This window comes from Silurus meridionalis, chromosome 6 (assembly GCF_014805685.1).
Source record: "Silurus meridionalis isolate SWU-2019-XX chromosome 6, ASM1480568v1, whole genome shotgun sequence".
Classification (NCBI taxonomy): Eukaryota; Metazoa; Chordata; class Actinopteri; order Siluriformes; family Siluridae; genus Silurus; species Silurus meridionalis.
Window position 1 is genome coordinate 29,429,929 of NC_060889.1, and position 21,774 is coordinate 29,451,702.

Below are 21,774 nucleotides of genomic sequence, written 5' to 3' on the forward strand. Positions count from 1 at the left end.
TCTCTACCACCTCGGAGGAGAGACCAGAACCTCGTTGCTGTGCCCCCTCAGGGGCCACATCCTCCACAGCTCTGGGCGGGGTGAAATATGGCACCCCTAACCGGTAAAGGAGACCCTCTCAGAGGAATCCTCACGGAGGATGCTCGAGGAGAGCCACCATGTCTGCGAAACATAGTTTGCGCTGCCACCATGGCGCTACCAGGTGTAGACTGACTCCATCCCGGCGAACCCTCTCCAGAACTCTAGGAAGCAGCGCGACAGGGAAAGCGTACAGACGCAGCCTCGGCCAAGCCTGAGATATGCTTGCCATTCTTCGGGTCTCAACACCCGCCTCGACAGGGTGTCTGCTGCCTCGTTCAACCAGCCCGGATGTAAACTGCCCTCAATGAGAGGAGCTTCCCCTGGGCCCCAAGGGAGGATCTGGCAACACAGATCTCCTAGATGGTTGACGTAGGGGACCTCCGCTGTATTGTTCGTGCAGACCAACTCGTGGTGACCCCTGAGGCCCGAGCGGAAGTGCTTCAGTGCTAGAAGCATGGCCAGCATCTCTAGACAATTTATGTGCCAGAGCAGATAGGGCCCCTCCCACAGACCTCTCATGATCGCTCCCTGCCCCGTGAGGGACGCATCCGCCGTTAGCTAAGCGACGACCGGGGACTCCCAGCACAGGGCCTGGAGATAGGAGCCGGGGATCTCTCCAAACATCTAAGGCACGTAGGCTTTGCCCGCGTGACCTTGATAGTGCGGAGGGGGTTGCCCCCCCATGAGAACTCGCGGGTCCTGAGCCACCACTGAAGGGGTCTCATGTACAGCGGGCCAAGTGGAATCGCACTGGACGCAGCTGCCATAAGCCCTAGCAGTGTCTGGAACTGCTCGACAGTGAGAGGCCGCCCTTCTCTGACCTTCCTGAGGGCCGTAAGGATGGCTACAATGTGGGCAGGGGAAAGCTGCGCACACAAAGCAGTCGAATCCTGTATGACACCGAGATAGGTGTTTCTCTGTAACGGAAGAAAGCACACTCTTCCCGGCACTTAGCCGAAAACCCCATCGCCTTCATGTGGGCGAGAACGACACCTCAATGCCGGACCGCCAACAGCACAGAATGAGCTTGGATCAACCTTTCGTTGAAGTAGTTGGGGATGCGGATGCCCTGAGACCTCAGGGGAACCAGAGCCGCATTCACACATTTTATGAAGGTATGGGGTAACGGGCAAGGTCAAACAGAAGAACCTGGATTGGTAAGCTTCGGCTCCGAAGCGAACCTCAAGAACTTCCTGCGAGAAGGTAGGATGGATATATGAAAGTACGCATTCTTTAGACCTACCGTGACAAACCAGTCCTTGGATCTGATTTGAAGCACGACCTGCTTGAGGGTCAGCATCTTGAACCTGAGTCTCATGAGAGCGGCCCAGCTGATGTAGATCTAAGAAAGGACGTTACCCTCTGTGTACCCCAGGAACTATGAAGTTCCAGGTGTATAACCTGGACTCTCATACTGATGGAGGGACCAGCTCGATGCCCCCCCCCTCAGGAGAGTGTTTACACACATTGTTTCAGAGCATGAACACTCAGGAGCGTTCCCAAAGTGTTTCAACGCAGCTCGAGTTCCTGAAAGGGAACCTGATATTACACATGACTGTCCTTTTTGTTTACAGAGAGAAACAGTTTGTCATGCTTTTATTCACTGCTCCAGGTTGCAGTAACTGTTTTACGGAACATTTTAAGGTCTTTTTATGTTGATTTTACTGTTCAGTGTTTTATTTTTTGTTTTATATTTGTAAAGAAACACAGGTTCATGTGTCAACTGGTTAATTTTATCTTCGCTCAAGCGAAAATAGCAATATACCTTCTTTTTCTTCTTTTGGCTTCTCCCATTAGGGGTTGCCACAGCGGATCATCTGTCTCCATACCCCTCTGTCCTCTACATCTGCTCCTTTCAACCCAACTACCTGCATGTCTTTCCTCACCACATCCATAAACCTCCTCCTTGGCCTTTCTCTTTCCTCCTTCCTGGTGGCTCCATCCTCAGCATTCTTCTTCCGATATACCCCATGTCCCTCCTCTGAACATGTCCAAACCATCTCAATCTCGCCTCCCTCGCTTTGTCTTCAAAACTTCCTACATGCGCCATCCCTCTAATAAACTTGTACTTAATCCCGTCCATCCTCATCACTCCCAACAAAAATCTCAACATCTTCAGCTCTGCTACCTCCAGCTCCACCTCCTGTATTTTGCTCAATGCCACTGTCTCTAAACCATACAACATCTCAGGTCTCACCACAGTCCTATAAACTTTCCCTTTCATTCTCACAGATACTCTTCTATCACAAATCACTCCTGTCACTATTCTCCACCCACTCCACCCTGCCTGCACACTTTTCTTCACTTCTTGAGCTGGAAAAAAAAATCATATTACATAGAACACTGACTGAGAGCCCACAGTAATGTAAAAGGGTGATAAAAACAAGAATTTTTATTTATTTTAATTTTAACAGCAGTATGAATGATGTGGATGTGTTTAAATATTTGTGGTGTTGGGAGAATGCTTTGTGCAAGAAAACTAGAAATCTGAACTGTCCACCAGAGCTGAACTAATCACTCATGTTTAAAGTAATTTATTAAAATGACGTTAATACATATTTACTTATTCACCTAAAGTTTTGTAAAAGAAAAAAAGTCTCTCTATCTGCCTCACTGTGCATTTTCTCTCTCTCTCTCTCTCTCTCTCTCTCTCTCTCTCTATATATATATATATATATATATATATATATATATATATATATATATATATATATGAGCCACTGTCAGAGTGAGTGAGATCACAGGAAGTGGTCAAACTTTAACACACATTGCTGCTCTGCCACTCTGTCAGTCATTAGAAAGACAAGATGGAGCTCAGTCCACTACCTGTGATACTCTGTGAGTAAATGTTCTCTTTGTGTCTTCATTAGAAATCAGTGTAACTGCTTTCAGTAACTATAATAGTTCAGCATGTAAGAGTACAATCAGAGTGAGTTTAAAACATGGAGTTCAAATAAGGTTATGAGTGTAAACAAGTCTGTATAGTTTGTATTGTTGATCTGCTGAAAGGAAATGACTGGATGGTGTTTGTATAAATCATCAATGGAAGTTCTTGCTGTGATTAACTGCATTGTTTTTAGCTGCTGTGGTGAGAATCTGCTTGGTCTTTACTGAAGACTTAAAAAAACAATATTCCATTAAGTAGACTTTCTGAGGAAATATGTTGATCTACACATGATTGTTTGTTACTTTTATGTTCAGTGCAGAGAAACATCTCAGTACAACAAATTCAAACTTATACACAATAATATCACACAAATGCAAAGCAATAGTGCACAAATACCAGAACAAACACTTCTCATTAGTGTTATTAATAGAGGCCTGGTAGCAGAGAGCAGTTTGAGCTTGTGGTTTAGTTTCTGTCAGTTTAATGCACTGATGTATGTGAGAGGGAGGTGTGAAACTGGACGTGTGAAAGCAAAAACTAACTTAACATTTTAACTGCTGATGAGTTTGAGGTGCCACAAAGTTGGCCAAAAAGATTTCTTATGAATTGCAAAAGTGTCAACAGAAGGCTTTGAGATTCTCACCCCTGCTTATATCTAATTGCTGCAGATTTTGTTTAGCTGCATGTGCTCTGAAATTTTAATTTCTACATCCCAAAATGGACAAAAATCTTATCATGACAACTCCCTGTGGCCATTCTAAGATCAGTCGTGCTCTGTGGTGCATTTTAAAGCTGGAATTTGCCATTATAAGATGAAACATTCGGTCCACAAAGTGATCAAACTTTAATCAATGCTTGATTAGTCTTGGGGGATGCAGTGTTTGCCATAAAAAGACCACAAGCAGTCTGTTCACACATCACAGGTTAGACCATGGATTCACACTGTTCTGAGTCTTGAGGTTGATTGTGTCAAATGCTGCTGAAAGGTCAAGGAGGATGAGTACAGATGACAGCTTGGCTGATCAAGCAGCATGTAGCCAAAAGTGCCGTCTTTGTGGAATGTGCTGCTTTAAAGCCAGACTGGTTGGATCATGGAAGTTGTTTTGTGAAACATAGACAGACAGTTGGTTAAAAATAGTGCGTTCCAGAGATTTAGAAAAAAAAGGAGAGAAGTGATACCAGTCTGTAGTTGTTGATGTCGGATCAATTTTCAAACACAACAGTCTATATAGATTACACAAGGAAAGAGAAAAGGTTTGTTGATGAGAGAGGTGAGAGGAGAATGGACAGACTGGATCAAGCTGATAAACTCCCCAATCAGGACATTCAGACTGCAGATGAACAACTTTATACACCACGATTCACTCAAATAAAGACACAAAGAGAACATTTACTCACAGAACATCACAGCAAGTGAAATGAACTCTGTCCTGTCACTCTAATGACTGAGTAAGTGACAGAGCAGTAGTCTGTGTTAAACTCGTACCACTTCTAGTGTTTGTAGAAAAAGAGAGAGAGAGAGAGAGAGAGAGAGAGAGAGAGAGAGAGAGAGAGAGAGAGAGAGAGAGAGAGGTGCATGCACACACTGAGAATGTATGTGTTTCCTTTTTTAAGAGTCACATTGCATATGGTATAATGCAGCAATTAATGCTGAACTGAAGTGTTTTTGCTTAAACTACAGTACAAGTAAACCAAAGTTTAGCAAAGCACGTGAACACACTGCATTTTGTAAACAGACTTAAATAAACTACACATTATACAGTAGATTACTTTATATCGGGATACCTAGTTTAGCTTATTAAGACAGAGTTTAGATCAACGTGATTTCTCACGTCTGACTGAGATCCAGCTTCTCGGTGACTCTCCTCTCTCTGGGTGTTTACAGTGGTAGAAACCTTCATCTGACTTTGAGACTTTATGGATGATCATCTCTCCTGTAGTTTGGTTCTGGACGACTGATCCATCTTTATAGAAATCAGATCGGAGGTTTGAGGGATTTGTGTTACGATATAAACAGTGTAGAGTCAGAGGATGTCCCTCAGTCACAGGATGGACAGAACTCTCCAGAATCACATCACCATCTAGCACACAGAAAATCACAATTACAATATATATATATATATATATATATATATATATATATATATATATATATATATATATATATATATATATATATATATATATATATACATACTTTAATCTGTATTAAAATTAATACTTAATTATGGCCAAAATTATTAAAGCTGGCATGCTACTCATTATTAGAATGGTAGGTCCATGTAATTTCACAATAAATGATGAAAGTAAAGCAGACTACAAACTGGACTGTGTGAAAATATACTGTAAATCAGGAGAATCTACAGCACCTGAAATATGTATAACTTAAAACACTTCATGCTGTTTAAACATAACGTTTAATAAAGTGTGTGAGTGTGCAGAAAAGGAATCCAATAGTATAGCTTTTAATTGAAAACAAAAGTAATTGTGAGAATGGAGGAGTAAAGAGAAACTTCCACACATGACAGTAGCATTGAGCTCAGAGTCGTGCAGTTCCATTTCCCTCCACTATCTACATCTTTATTTATAATTGAAGGTAAAACACACAGCACACAGCATGCATTTTTAATGATGAAGTTTATTGATATAAAACAAGTGAAACAGTGATTAATTTCATTATCACTGTTAGTAGAAGTGAACTTGTAGTCCGTTTGGAAAACTTACACACACATACTCAGAATTATAAATTAATTAATGAACTGAGAATTTTTTTTAACAGTTTGCTGAATTGTAAACTCCTGATGTTCTGAATATTCTGTAATGAAACATTTCTCTTTCTCTTTAACAGTAAACACACTACATGAAGACTCACCATGAACTGTGATGTTGACAGGATTTTTGTTTTCTCCAGATTCAGACTCACACCAGTAAACTCCAGTGTAGGATGTGGAGAGGAAGCTGATGTTACATGTAGATCCTGTAACTGATCCCCACTGTGAACAATTTAACACTCCTTCACTGTTTGTGTATCGTCTCACTGTCCATCCAGTAGAGTTACTCTGGTCCTCACAGCTCAGTGAGAGAGAGTCACGAGTAAAGTGTTGAGTTCTGCTGGGACTGATGATCAGAGACACTGGAGGAGATTCACCTTCAACACAGAAAACAGACATGTAAATACCTGTGATGAATATTACATTGAAAATGGAGGTGGGTTTTCAGAATGCTGTTCATATCATCTGATAATCAAAGCAAATATTCTAAAACATTGATCAAAACATAAACAGATTTAAAAGGGGATTATGCATAATCCTAACAAAAATCTAATCTAGGACTAAAAACACAAAAAAGTCATGCAATTTCTGTAAAACACACAATTGGAAGAGACACAGGACAACACAGAGGGTGGAATACAAATTGTGTTTTAGGTAAAACTCAGACAAGAACATTAAACATTTACACCACCAGAGATAATTTACTCTGTACATGGCTTATGTCCTCAATGTTGCAAAAAAGAAAAACTTTGGGTTCTTTAACTGTCTAATAAATATTAATAGCTAAACTGTGTATTCATCTGATCAAGCATTAACATTAATTTATGTTCTATATCACAAAACCCATTAGTTAATGTTCCTCACCAGAGATCCATAGAGGCTGTGGATTGCTGTACAGTGTGTGACTGACTGGTTCTCCTCTCTCTCCTCTACACACATAAACTCCTGTGTGATGAAGAGCAGAAGGACTGAGAGTGTAGGAGCCTCCAGATCCTCTGCTGCTGTCTGAGAGAAGCTCCACATACATGACATAGTCAGTATTTTTTATTTGAGTTACACCGTCTCTGTAGGGAACAACTGTGTACCAGCTGAATGTCCAGTCTGTAGAGGAGTCTGTAACCTCACAGCTTAGAGTCACTGAGTCTCCTTCAGTCAGCCAGTTCTGTGGAGATACACTCAGTACTGCCTGTGGTCTCTCTGTTACACAGGAAATATGCTGAAGTAAGAAACTTTTCATGAATAATGACATATGAAAAAAAATTCACATATTCTTGTGATGTGGCCAGTGTAACTGTAATTTATCAGCAGTCATGTTTTTTAATAAACCATTTAAACTATGTAAATGAAACTAAACTCAGCCATGTTTATCTACAAAATAAATATACACTATGAAAACAGCACATCTTAGTAAAAGTAAACATTACTTAATTCTCAAAAAAAAACATTGACGCCACTCAATAGCATTATTTAATTGATGATTTATGATTAACTTAAATCAAAAAAGAATATTTTATATTTTAAGTGAATTTGTTTCACATTTTAAATACTGTTTATTATTGAGTTAGAAAAAGTTACAGATACTAACTATGGAAGAAATTCTACTATTACATGTAGTTAAGTGAGTGCAAATGTCCTTTATTACATATATTGTTAAATAAAATTTTTCCCACAAAATCATAGACTTTATTAGTAACACAGTTTCATTGTGAACTACACCAACAAGAACAATATAAATAAAAAGCTAATATTACATTAGGGGGAAGTTTTAGAACTACAGTAATCCCCCATTTATCACGGTGGTTACCTTCCAATACCACCCACAATAAACAAAATACCACGATAAACGAATGACACCACAAAAAAAATGCTATTTTATGTATATAGTACTGTATTAACATTTTACTTAATTTAATAAATAATAATTTATAAAAACAATACATTAAAAAAAATATTTTTATTAATACATTTCATTATTTCAGCATAAAACTTTTACATATACGTTTTTTTGGTCTATTGCGGATAGCACAATATACCAAAAAACTTTGTTTTATCACGGGCACAAGATTCGAACTACGGTAAATCGGGGTTACTCTATTTTCCGTTCTTAATTATAATATATTTGTCATTAACCCTTCTGACTTAACTACAGTTTCTGTCTAGAGTTCAAGTGTTACACTTCCATATCCGTGTTTGTAAGAGCATGTTTAGATTTTGTGTTTAGACATTTCTCAAACATGTACTGTATACTGTGTATACACCCCCCTCCCGAAAAATCTGGTAAAAAAATATTGGATGTTTTGCTTATTATATCTATACAAAAACAGTAATTAAGGGTATATATATATATATATATATATATATATATATATATATATATATATATATATATATATATACACCCTGCTATTTTGCAATTTCTCCCACTTAGAAATCATGGAGGGTCTGAAATTGTCATCGTAGGTGCATGTCCACTGTGAGAGACATAATCTAAAAAAAGAAATCCAGAAATCACAATATATGATTTTTAAACTATTTATTTGTATGATACAGCTGCAAATAAGTATTTGAACACCTGTCTATCAGCTAGAATTCTGACCCTCAAAGACCTGTTAGTCTGCCTTTAAAATGTCCACCTCCACTACATTTATTATCCTAAATTAGATGCACCTGTTTGAGGTCATTAGCTGCATAAAGACACCTGTCCACCCCATACAATCAGTAAGAATCCAACTACTAACATGGCTAAGACCAAAGAGCTGTCCAAAGACACTAGAGACAAAATTGTACACCTCCACAAGGCTGGAAAGGGCTACGGGGAAATTGCCAAGCAGCTTGGTGAAAAAGGTCCACTGTTGGAGCAATCATTAGAAAATGGAAGAAGCTAAACATGACTGTCAATCTCCTCGGACTGGGGCTCCATGCAAGATCTCACCTCGTGGGGTCTCAATGATCCTAAGAAAGGTGAGAAATCAGCCCAGAACTACACGGGAGGAGCTGGTCAATGACCTGAAAAGAGCTGGGACCACCGTTTCCAAGGTTACTGTTGGTAATACACTAAGACGTCATGGTTTGAAATCATGCATGGCACAGAAGGTTCCCCTGCTTAAACCAGCACATGTCCAGGCACGTCTTAAGTTTGCCAATGACCATTTGGATGATCCAGAGGAGTCATGGGAGAAAGTCATGTGGTCAGATGAGACCAAAATAGAACTTTTGAGTCATAATTACACTAAATGTGTTTGGAGGAAGAAGAATGATGAGTACCATCCCAAGAACACCATCCCTACTGTGAAGCATGGGGTGGTAGCATCATGCTTTGGGGTGTTTTCTGCACATGGGACAGGGCGACTGCACTGTATTAAGGAGAGGATGACCGGGGCCATGTATTGCGAGATTTTGGGAACAACCTCCTTCCCTCAGTTAGAGCATTGAAGATGGGTCGAGGCTGGGTCTTCCAACATGACAATGACCGAAGCACACAGCCAGGATAACCAAGGAGTGGCTCTGTAAGAAGCATATCAAGGTTCTGGCATGGCCTAGCCAGTCTCCAGACCTAAACCCAATAGAGAATCTTTGAGGGAGCTCAAACTCCGTGTTTCTCAGCGACAGGCCAGAAACCTGACTGATCTAGAGAAGATCTGTGTGGAGGAGTGGGCCAAAATCCTCCTGCAGTGTGTGCAAACCTGGTGAAAAACTACAGGAAACGTTTGACCTCTGTAATTGCAAACAAAGGCTACTGTACCAAATATTAACATTGACTTTCTCAGGTGTTCAAATACTTATTTGCAGCTGTATCATACAAATAAATAGTTAAAAATCATACATTGTGATTTCTGGATTTTTTTTAGATTATGTCTCTCACAGTGGACATGCACCTACGATGACAATTTCAGACCCTCCATGATTTCTAAGTGGGAGAACTTGCAAAATAGCAGGGTGTTATATATATATATATATATATATATATATATATATATATATATATATATATATATATACATATTGTGACGATATAAGCATCTAGAATATATAATTAATAGAATTTTGTATAATATTTAAATGATATATGAATAAATTCAATATACAAACATTGCAAACAAGCATTTGAACGCAGTAAAGCCGCAGTAAATCATGTTTAAAGACAGATAAGTTACTGTTGTAGTATACAGTACAAATGCTATAAAAAGAGAATGGATTGGAGAAATGCAACAAGTTAACAGGCTTCTTAAAAATTATATATATATATATATATATATATATATATATATATATATATATATATATATATATATATATTGGTGTAAATAATATTTTACTGAAAACCACAAAAGTAAATTAAAATGTGATCATTTGCTGCTGCTGTTATTTGCTGCTATTAGATTTAGTGTTTGTTCGCACCGTTTTAATTGAATCCATCACTATGTCTCAAGTAACAACAGAACAGTTACAGTGTGACGTTCCTGAAGTTACAAACACACAGTTTACACAATAGCACTTCATTAAACTACAACATTTTCACATGCTGATGTTTTGCCTTCAACTATGACTCCAGTGTGTTTTATGTGCTTGTGCATCACTGTGGTACTCTATCCCACACAAACTCCGCTTTGCATCATTTGCAGGTTTTACAGTCTTACAGCATTTTAATATAAAATGCTCCTATGCTTCAGATGACATGGGAGCACACTTCTTTCTACTGCAGGTTGATTCTGTAATTTTTTCTGCTGTCATTGGATCTCACCAGCCACAAATGAAAAATGCCTTATCTATGTATAGATAAAATTCTAAATGGATGCATATTTCTCTCTAATATGTTAAACATAATGTAAATATTGTATACATTTTTATAGCAAATGAGAATTGACAAGAGAAAATCATGGCTATACCTTTTGCTGTAATGCTCACAGGATCACTGAGATCAGTGTGATAATATTTTGATTTGTAGTGTATCCTGCGTGCACGACATTGGTACACTGTTTCTCCTGCATTTTCTGCTGTCACTTTAAGTATGTTTGAATGTTCAGTGTTCTGCTGCTGTAAATTCTCAGTTTTTTTGTACCACTGAAACTCCCATCCAGTCCCCTGCTGCAGCTCACAGATCAGAGTGACGGTGTCTCCAGTGTAAACTAAGCTCTGAGGATTCACTCTCAAAGTTGGTTTTGATTTTCCTGTTTGTATGAAATTATGACTTCACTTTACAATATTAACAGCAGATTCAGTTATTTAAGCTTAAAATGTTTACATATAAAGCAAGAAAATTACACTCACCTGATACAATCAATGTAACAGCATTACTGATCTCTGAGCTCTGAGAGTCTTTTCTCTCTCCCCTGCAGGTGTAATTCCCACTCTCAGAGTGTTTAACAGACCAAATGATAAGATTTGGCATTATATTGTCTATGGCGACGTCAATTCCTTCACCTGTGAAACTCTTTGTATTTTTATACCAGCTGTATGTCAATTGAGAGCCATTCACCTGTACCTCACACCTGAGAATAACAGTCTCTCTAATGAACACATGTCTATCAGGCTTTATGGACACCACAGCTTTATGAGTCCCTGTAAAACATACTGTTATTAACAAATCTGATATAAAGTAATATATAAAGTATAAAGTAATTACTAAGGGTACACTACTAATATATTTTTAGTCTGCGTATAAGAACATGTATTTTTTTATACTGTGAAGTGTAAACTTTTTAGCATTAAGAAATCACCTTGAGCCTGGGCCACTAGTAGAACTGAAATCAGCACTAATTAGAAAAAAGAAACAGAACACAAGGTAAATATGAAAAATTTTAATCTTTGACTTTTAATGAAAACAGCATGTTAGATACAACAAAACCACAAGATTAAACCTAATTTAGGACTACCATTTTTAAGAAACATTTAATCTCTCTCTAAATAATAACTAAACAAAAATTTCTGCAAAAAAAATAAACAAACACCAGCTTTTACTGTGGTCACTATTTTACTGATTAATGTTAAAAAAAAGTTTTTATATGCACCACATTTGAATAATATTATAATAATTACACATATTAAGATGTTCACTTGTCCTTTACCTTTACATTTAGGACCAAAATAACAAGTTATATTTTTATATAAACTATAATTTCAGTGTCTCAAAGAAAAAAAGAAATGCATAGTGTTTGATTTTTTTTTTTCCATTACTGGTGTCTATGTAAAATAACAATATTTAGTAAGGCAAAAAAATTTCCACAAAATGACCAACTCACTCTCAAAGTTGTTCCAAACCTGTTGACCAGGGGTCTGCAACCTTTGCCACCAAAAGAGTTTCCCATCTCTAACCAAATAAAATTTAAGGCCGCAATTTCTTTTTTTATATATATACAGTGCCCTCCACAATTATTGGCACCCCTTTTTAAGATGTGGTCGTGGACTTCTAAAAATTCTCCTTTTTTTTTAAACAACATAGAACCCAAATGCAAAAAAAGAGAAAACTCCAACCTTTCATTTAAGTACATAACTTTGGTGGTAAAAAATCATACATTTAGAAAAAAAAACTTGAAATCATGTGTCCCACAATTATTGGCACCTAACAATTCCTCTGAAAAATTTAATTTTTTTTTTTTTTTTTTTTCTGTAGTTGCTAAGGTTGGTCAGGGTATCTAGGGATTTTAATTAGTAATTCATGATTTCCTGTTTCCTGGGGTATAAATATGACGTGACACAGAGGCCTAATTCTCTTACCCATTTGTCAACATGGCAAAGACAAGAGAACACACCATTCAAGTAAGGCAGATGTGTGTCAACCTTCATAAGTCAGGCAATGGCTACAAGAAAATAGCCACTCGCCTTAACTTGCCGGTATCTACAGTCAGAGGAATCATTAAGAAGTTTAAAACAACTGGAACAGTGACAAACAAGGCTGGAAGAGGTCCCAAGTTTATCTTGCCACAACGCACAGTGAGGAGGATGGTAAGAGAAGTAAAAAAATTTCCCAAGCTCACCGTCACAGAATTGCATCAAAGAGTGGCATCTTGGGGTCACAGAGTCTCCAAAACAACCATCAGACGCTCTCTACATGCCAACAAGCTGTTTGGGAGGCATGCAAGGAAAAAGCCTTTTCTCACTAACACTCACAAACGTAAACGTCTGGAGTTTGCTAAGCGGTACTGGGACTTCAACTGGGATCGTGTGCTTTGGTCAGATGAGACTAAGATTGAGCTTTTTGGCAACAAACACTCTAAGTGGGTCTGGCGTAAAACAAAAGATGAGTATGCCGAAAGCACCTCATGCCCACCGTGAAGTATGGTGGAGGATCTGTGATGCTGTGGGCCTGTTTCTCTTCCAAAGGCCCTGGGAACCTTGTTAGGGTGCATGGCATTATGAACGCTTTGAAGTACCAGGATATTTTAAATAAAAACCTGATGGCCTCTGCCAGAAAGCTGAAGATGGGTCGTCATTGGGTCTTTCAGCAGGATAATGATCCAAAACATGTGGCAAAATCTACACAAAAGTGGTTCAGCAGTCACAAACTCAAGGTCCTCCCATGGCCATCTCAGTCCCCAGACCTCAACCCAATCGAAAACCTGTGGGGCGAGCTAAAGAGAAGAGTGCATAAGAGAGGACCCAGGACACTGGATGATCTAGAAAGATTGTGCAAAGAAGAATGGTCAAAATCCTCTCTCTGTGTTCTCCAATCTTGTGAAATGTTATAGGAGGAGATTAAGTGCTGTCTTGTTGGCAAAAGGAGGTTGTACAAAGTATTAACATCAGGGTGCCAATAATTGTGGCACACATGATTTCAAGTTTTTTTTTTTCTAAATGTGTGATTTTTTTTACCACCAAAGTAATGTACTTAAATAAAAGGTTGGATTTTCTCTTTTTGCATTTGGGTTCTATGTTGTTTTAAAAAAGGAGAATTTTTTGAAGTCCACGACCACATCTTAAACAGGGGTGCTAATAATTGTGGAGGGCACTGTATATATAATTCAATTAATTTAACACAATTTGTTGTTTTATTTAAGGCAGTTTAATAATTTTACCACTAGGTGGCACTAGTGTGGTTTCCATTGATTTTGGATGCTAGAAGTGTATACCTTTTTGTCCCTGGCAAGACATTGAGTAGGAGTGTTGTTTGCCAATTTCTCACCATGTATCAAACATGCCATAACATCTGATACCACCCTAACTGTTCTTACAGCAGTGTCTCTACTTCCTGAGAAAGCTGATGAAGGCACAGCTTCCACCACCATGTCACCATGTTTACTGTTTTGACAGTCAAATTAGAATCAGAATTAGAATCAGGTTTATTGGCCAAGTGTGTTAGCAGATGCCCATGTCCATGGTGGCATACAAAAGTGCTTTGAGTCTCTATCAATGAATAAATCTACAGTGGTACACTAGATTACAAACTTAATATAAATCAGATTACAACTCTTTTGTTTTTTACAAAGCAACTTGAAAAGTGCTAATTTAGATGTTTCAGGAAAAGGTAGGTCTTTAACCATCACTTAAATATAGTCAGGGACTCCGCTGTACAGACATCTAGGGAAAGTTCATTCCACCACCTCAGTGCCAAAACAGAGAAGAGCCTTGAAGTATACTTACCTCTCATTCTGAGAGAAGTTGGTACCAGTTGAGCAGGAGGAGCTGAATAGATTATAGATCACTATAGATAATAGATCACTTATAGATATGAAGCAGAGACTTGAAAATTAGCTTAAGTGACTGGAGTCTACTTGAGGAAAAATGTATTGATTGGACACGCACCACTCTGTAAAAGGCTTTACAGCTGATGTTGCATATCAGAGCAAAATCCAACACCACTTTAAAGGAACTGCCTGCAGATCTCTCCACAAATCTGGGCTTTATGGCAGAGTGGCTAGACGTATATTTACATTTACAGCATTTATCAGATGCTTTATCCAGAGCAATGTACAAAATTAATGAATAATCAATGAATAAATCAACAATAATTCACTAAATGACAAGTGGCTAAACAAGCATAACAGTCCAGCACTCGGACTGGGCACAGTTGGATCAATCTCTCCTGGTCTGGGGTCAGGAATGGAGGATGGTTAAATGCCTGGAGTCTGACAGGTCGTGGGACAAGCGAGGGCACCTTGGGGACGTAACCCACTCTAGGGTGCAGAAAGGCACTTGTCAGGCAATTGACACAATGTTATTGAGTCCCAAATGGTGCCGGGTTTTTCGCCACAAAGGAGAAAACACACTCTTTCCAGTATTCAGCTAAAACCCCAGCTCCTTCCTGTGAGCAAGAACGTCATCTCGATGCCGAACCGCTAATAGCTCTGATTGAGCCAATATCGACCAATCATCAATATATTTGAGGATACAGATGCCCTGAAGTCTCAGGGGAGCCAAAGCCGCATTGACACACTTGGTCATTTATATCTACTGTGACAAACCTTTCTTAGGATCTGATCTGGGACACGACCTGCTTGAGGGCATCTTGAACCAGAACCTCATCAAAAAGCAGTTCAGCTGACATAGATCTAGGATAGGACGCAACCCACCGTCCTTTTTGGGAACTATTAAGTACTGGCTGTAGAACCCGGACTCTCTGTCTGACCACCCTGATGGCTTCCTTCCTCAGGAGAGTGTTTATTTCTCGTTCCAGGACCAGAGCCTGCTTGCTTCTCACCAGAGTGGGAGAGAGCCCATTGAACAAGGGCGGGCGAGACCCAAACTGAATCGTATAGCCTTGCTCTATAGTGTGCAAGATCCAGGGCGCCATGCAGGATCCTGCACAGGGGGAGAGCGCATCCCAACGCACTTTCTTTGCACTTGGTCGCTCGGACTCTACCATGGTCGCTCTGATCACGGATGATGATGAATACAGGGACTACAGAGGACTGATTCAGAACTTTGAGGACTGATGCCAACAGAGCTGCCTCCAGATAAACGCAAGGAAAACCAAAAAAACTGGTGGTGGATTTCCGCAGGCACAAACACACTATATTACCACCAGTGAAAATTTAGGGAAAGGACATTGTGAGAGTGGACTCTTACAAATAATTGGGTGATCATCTGAACAGCAAACTGGACTGGACAGACAACACTGAGGCAATTTATAAGAAAGGGTAGAGCAGACTGAACAAGCTGATCAGGAAGGCCAGCTCAGTCCTGGGGATTCTCCCGGACACTGTACAGGAGGTGGGAGAAAGGGGGATGGTAGCATAACTATTATCATTGCTGCAGAACACCTCTCACCCCCTGTATGAAACAGTTTCATCTCTGAGCAGCTCCTTCAGTGACAGACTGTTACATCCTAAGTGTCTGAAGGAGCGTTACAGAAGGTCTTTTCTCCCTGCTGCTATTAGACTTTACGATCAAAGCTGCTCCCAGTGAACCAGTCACCGTAATACACACTTATTATTGTTAAACTGTGCAATAATAACAATAACAAAGTATCTTAAACAACACGTGCAAAAACAGAAGAAAAAAAAAGTGCAATATTACCTGTGTGCATTATTACATGCAATACTACCTGCGATACGTGCGTAACAAAACTAGTAGGTTTTTTTTTCCTTATTTGTATTTATAAATTGTGTTGTGTATATACTGTATACTATAGTATGTATCTATTCTTTTAGATATTTGCATTTATTTTTTTCTTTGCTGCTGTAACAAAGAAATTTCCCCACTGTGGGACGAATAAAGGTATATCTTATCTTATCTTATCTTATCTAATCCAGTGATACCGCTTGTATTCACTGGTCTGGAAGTGGCGAACAAACCCTTTCATGGGCTGAGACAAGCTAGCTAGCTTCGGGGTTGGCCGATCTCTCCTCACGATGTCTAGCTTTTCTTGAAAATTTATTTTTAAGTATGTCCGTGACCAAATGAATTTCTCTTCCTCTGTAGGTGTAAAAAAAGTCTAACTCAGATGTATTAATGTGTACTGAGCTACACACGTGTTTTGCCAGTCGAACTTGGCTGTAACAATTTCCCTCTGACCAACCAATCAGAGAACGGAAAATGCTGACGTGGATTAGATTGACATGGCAGAACATAGATCTGATCTGATCTATTTAGATAAAAGAAAAAAATCTAACATCCACATACACATACTGGAAGAAGTGCAGCTAAGAAAAATGCTACAAAATGAATAGAATAAACTTTTGGGAATAAAATAATACAATTTCATGGAATACATATTAGAATTTAGGTTTTAAATGTAGGTCAGTGCTTTTGATAGTGTTTAGGCCAGGAGAGAAGGCTTTGCTGGCCCTGACCGCCCATCACTGGTTTTGTACGTCATCTCTTTCACACATTCACACCACCTCCCCTTGTTCACTGCTAAACATACATCATCACATTAAAATAAAAAGAGACATTACAACTGCCAACTCATTTTAGGCTGATTAAAAGTCAGTTTTTTTTTTTTTCAAAATTGTCTGGGGATTTAAAGACATAGAAAGTAATCAGTAAAGTGACTAAAGCATGTATGTAGGCAGGTACAATTCATTTCACCTGGTATATCACCAGGTAATGAATTAAAAGTTAGTTATTGCTTTGACACGCTGACACTTCTTCCAGCTTTTCACCACTGAATTTGCACTACTGCATTGCAATAGAAAATATAGAGTGTCTCTGAGCAGCAGATAAACAGCAGAACACAGATTCTGAAAAGATTCCAGCAATTATTTACACGCTGATAAAGATACAAATAGAACATTTACTCAGATCATTACAGAACATGAATGGAGCTTGAATATATATAGAGAGTAAAAGAGAGAGAGAAAGGGAGAGAGAGAGAGAGAGAGAGAGAGAGATATTTTTGGAATTCCCTTTCAGGAACGCTAAATCGGTTTTTCGAGGGAACCGGCTGCAAGCACTGCACTTGTATGTCAATGTCATCACGCCGCTCCCGAGCAAGAGTGCTCATGCTCCTAGTGGTTCTGGCCCTGCTCTTGCTGAGGCAGAGGGGTGTGCCAGTTCCTAGGGGATCGCAAATGGACTTTGCAAAGGTTTTCTCGAGATGGGCTTGTCCCTTTCTCCAACTTCACCTGCTCGGTCCAGCATTTGCTCACAGGCTCGGAAGCATGCCTTTTGGTGGTTTCCTCCCCCTGCCACCAGAGCATTACCTCTGCCTCTGTTTCCGAGGATTGGGGGGAGGGGGCATTTTGCAAGTTACACTTGGAGTTAGAGGCAGATCTAGCTCGGTTCCCGAGGGAACAAGCTGCACATATTCGGCGCACAATTTTGTGATCAAGGACCCGACAAAACACATGAAGCCACTGCCTAATATGTCGGCTTTTGGGCAAGGCTTACACCTCGGCAGGTTGAACTGCTGCGTCCCTGCACACCAGACACTATGCCAGACGTGTCTCGCCATGGCTCAGGCACGGCCGAGGCTGTGTCTGTACGCCTCCCCCCCAATCATGATGGGTATTCTTTGTGGCAACCGGAGGCTGAGGCCCCTCGTATGACCTAGAGTGAAGGCCCTATCTGTGTCCCCCTCCTTCTGGAGTCTCTGGAGTCTCTCTGGGTAAAGTCAGTGCCTTTTTGTACCCTAGAACAGTTTACATCCCCAAGGTGCACTCAGCCGTCACACGACTCATGAGGTTTCAGGCCCCAGACCAGGAGAAACTGAACCGGCTGTGCCCAGTACGTGCATTGGACTCCTACGTCCACAAGACTGGTCCCTGGAGGAAGTTCAACCAACTAGTCCTTTGCTACAGATCTCTGAGGAGAGGCAGACCCTGAGCAGATGGATCATTATTGCCATCTCCTTCTCTTATGAGTCCTTTGGTCTCCCTGTTCCATTCAGGGTCAGAGCTCACTTGAGTGTGGCAGCCTGTAAGGTCTGGTCCTCTGGAGTAACCCTCCAAAACATCTGCAATGCTGCAGGCTGGTCCACCCCGCTGACCTATGTCCGGTTTTACAACCTGGACCTCAGTGCCACTCCTGGCCCCTCTGTCCTTCGACCTAGCTGTGCTCATACACACTAGTCAGAGACTGGTCAGACTGGTGTGATTGGACACATGTGTTCCCAAAGCGTTCCGATGCAGCTCAAGTTCCTGAAAGGAAACGTTTCTAGGTTACATATGTAACCCTTGTTTCCTGAGGGAATGAGAAGGCCACAATTTGCTGCTTTCTCTTATACAGGAGCTGGCACCGGTTTCACTCCATGTGCGTTTTATACTTCCTGGTCATGACGTTACCCAGCGTCCAATTTTAACTGATTACACACATTATTTCAGAGCGCAGACAATGCGGTCGCGTTCCCAAATCGTTCCGATGCAGCGCCCCCTTCCCTCAGGGAACTAGGTTTACATACGTAATATAAGAGTTTTATCATATCAACTTTCAATTTCACTAAATTGAACAATCTGAATCCATGGTCCAACCTGTAATGTGTAAACAGACTGCTTGCTTTTTATGGCAAACACTGCATCCTCCAAGACCGATCAAGCACTAAATAAAGTTTGATTACTTTGTGAACAGAATGTTTCATTTTATAATAGCAAATTCCAGCTTTAAAATGCCCCAAAGAGCACAACTGTCCTTAAAATGGCCACATTGCAAGGAGTTCAGTGTCCTTTGGTGACCACCTCAATTGCCAGATCTGTTTCCAATCTTTGAGATGAAGGAGAATGAAAATTTCAGAGCACATGCAGCTTAACAAAATCTGCAGGAATTAGATATAAGTAGGGGCGAGAATCTCAAAGCCTTCTGTTGGAATTCATAATAATCTTTTAGGTCAACTTTGTGGCGCCTCAAACACATTAACAGTTAAAATGTTAACTTAGATCTTGTTTTCACACGTCCAGTTTCACACCTCCTCCACTCACATTGTTAAACTGACAGAAACTAAACCACAAGCTCAAACTGCTCTCTGCTACCAGGCCTCTATTAATAACACTAATGAGAAGTGTGTGTTCTGGGTATTTGTGCACTATTGCTTTGCATTTGTGTGGTATTATTGTGTATAAGTTTGAATTTGTTGTATCGAGATGTTTCTTTGCACTGAACATAAAAGTAACAAAGTCAAGTGTTGATCAAGACATTTCCTCAGAAAATCTACTTAATGGAATCATGTTTTTTTTTTTAAGTCTTCAGTAAAGACCAAGCAGATTCTCACCATAGCAGCTCAAAACAATGCAGTTAATCACAGCAAGAACGTTCATTGATGATTTATACAAACACCATCCAGTCATTTCCTTTCAGCAGATCAACAATACAAACTATACAGACTTGTTTACACTCATAACCTTATTTAAACTCCATGTTTTAAACTCACTCTGATTGTTTCTTCTTAGAAATCAGTGTAACTGCTTTCAGTAACTATAACTATAGTTCAGCATGTAAGAGTACAAAAAAAACATTTACTCACAGAGTATCACAGGTAGTGGACTGAGCTCCATCTTGTCTTTCTAATGACTGACAGAATGACAGAGCAGCAATATGTCTTAAAGTCTGACCACTTCCTGTGATCTCACTCACTCCGACAGAGGCAAAGAGATAGAGAGAGAGAGAGAGAGAGAGAGAGAGAGAGAGACTTTTTTATCTTTTACAATCCTTTATCTGACACAAACCATGTTAAATGCCAGATAATATCAGGTTTGTTAGTTAATTTTTTTAATACACTCGCAATCAGAAGTGAATACAAGTGACAATACAGTGATATTGATGAAAGATAATGAAAATAAATAAAAAAAAAACTCGTGAAATAACAAACAATATTTATTGATACATATTTGAGTTATTTTGACAACAGAAGTTGACTTAACTTTGAAGTTCAAATGAAAATTGTAAGTCTTGTAACACATGAGCATGTGCAGTATTATTCAACCCCAGCTTCAGTACCTTGTGGAGTGCCCTTTAGTTTTATAACTTCTAACAAGCGTTTTGATAAGTGCTGACAAGCTTCTTACACCTCTCGATTGGAATCTTTGCCCATTCTTCACATGCAAAAGCCTCTAACTCAGTGATGTTTGACAGCTTCCTGCTGCAACTGCCTCTTCAAATCCCACCAAAGATTTTCAATTGGATTTAAATCTGGTGACTGAGAAGGCCACTCCAGGACACTCCAGCATCTTTTCCCCAACCAAGCTTTGGTTGATTTGGAGGTGTGCTTGGGATCATTGTCTTGCTGGAAGATCCAATGATCACCAAGGTTTAATTTGTCAACAGAAGGCATCACGTTCTTCTTCAAAATGACCTGGTATTTCTGGGAATCCATGATGCCAGGTACACAATCAAGATTGCCAGTTCCTGCTGCAGAAAAACAGCCCCACATCATTATTGACCCACCTCTGTGCTTGACCGTGGGGATGGTATTCTTCTGGTCATAAGCCTGACCTTTTGCACGCCAGACATACCGCTGGTCCATATGTCCAAAAAGTTCCAGTTTGGTTTCATCAGTCCATAGAACTGTCTCCCAGAACTCTGTAGTTTTATCCAAATTCCTCCTGGCATATTCTAGTCAACTCCTGATGTTCATAATCAACCGTCGGCAATGCAGACACAAACGAGGAGGAAAACCCGCACCCCTGGCCTCATATTGAAAGCATGTTTACCTTAGTAAAAGTGCGAGAGAGCAGCTACATTATGAGGTGTCTTCTGTGTCTGCCAAAGCAAACGGAAATTTCAGCATTCAAAAACTCAACGTCTAACTTGAGGAAACGTAGCGGTAAGTTTCCAAAATTTATTTATTTATTTATTTTTTGCTATAGATAGGCGCATGTTTGTCTTTTAGGTTACATATGACAGAGCTCTCAAGTCTTCACCATGAGACACATTTCAGTCAGTTCACACGCTCACACCTTGTATTTCTTATGCTGAGAAGTAAGGGAGAACTTTTCCTGCTATATACAATTGAATTAATGGACGAGGCGCAGGCATACAAAGAGCAGTTTTGTCGAGTTCAGCTGTTTCGAGTTTTTTTTTTATGTGCTCAACTTTACTTAGCGCCGCAAGAGCCGACAAACAGATGACATCAGACGTGTCGTTTCTTGCAGCGTCGAACACACATATTTAAATATTTAAAAATAGTTCAATCAAAATCATTTACTCACTCTCATGTTGTTACAAACC

The 21,774-nt window shown here is 39.7% G+C and overlaps 1 protein-coding gene across 1 annotated transcript; it reads right to left on the minus strand.

Annotated features, from left to right (window-relative positions):
- Positions 1 to 635: 635 nt before the first annotated feature.
- Positions 636 to 20,124, minus strand: LOC124387546 (Fc receptor-like protein 5). Its single transcript, XM_046851959.1, has 6 exons — positions 20,072 to 20,124; positions 11,457 to 11,492; positions 11,008 to 11,298; positions 10,626 to 10,907; positions 6,797 to 6,936; positions 636 to 947 (listed from the first exon to the last, which is right to left on the minus strand). The coding sequence occupies exons 1-6, from the start codon at positions 20,100 to 20,102 to the stop codon at positions 636 to 638; spliced, it is 1,092 nt and encodes a 363-aa protein (XP_046707915.1). The 5' UTR covers positions 20,103 to 20,124.
- Between the last annotated feature and the right edge of the window lie 1,650 nt (positions 20,125 to 21,774).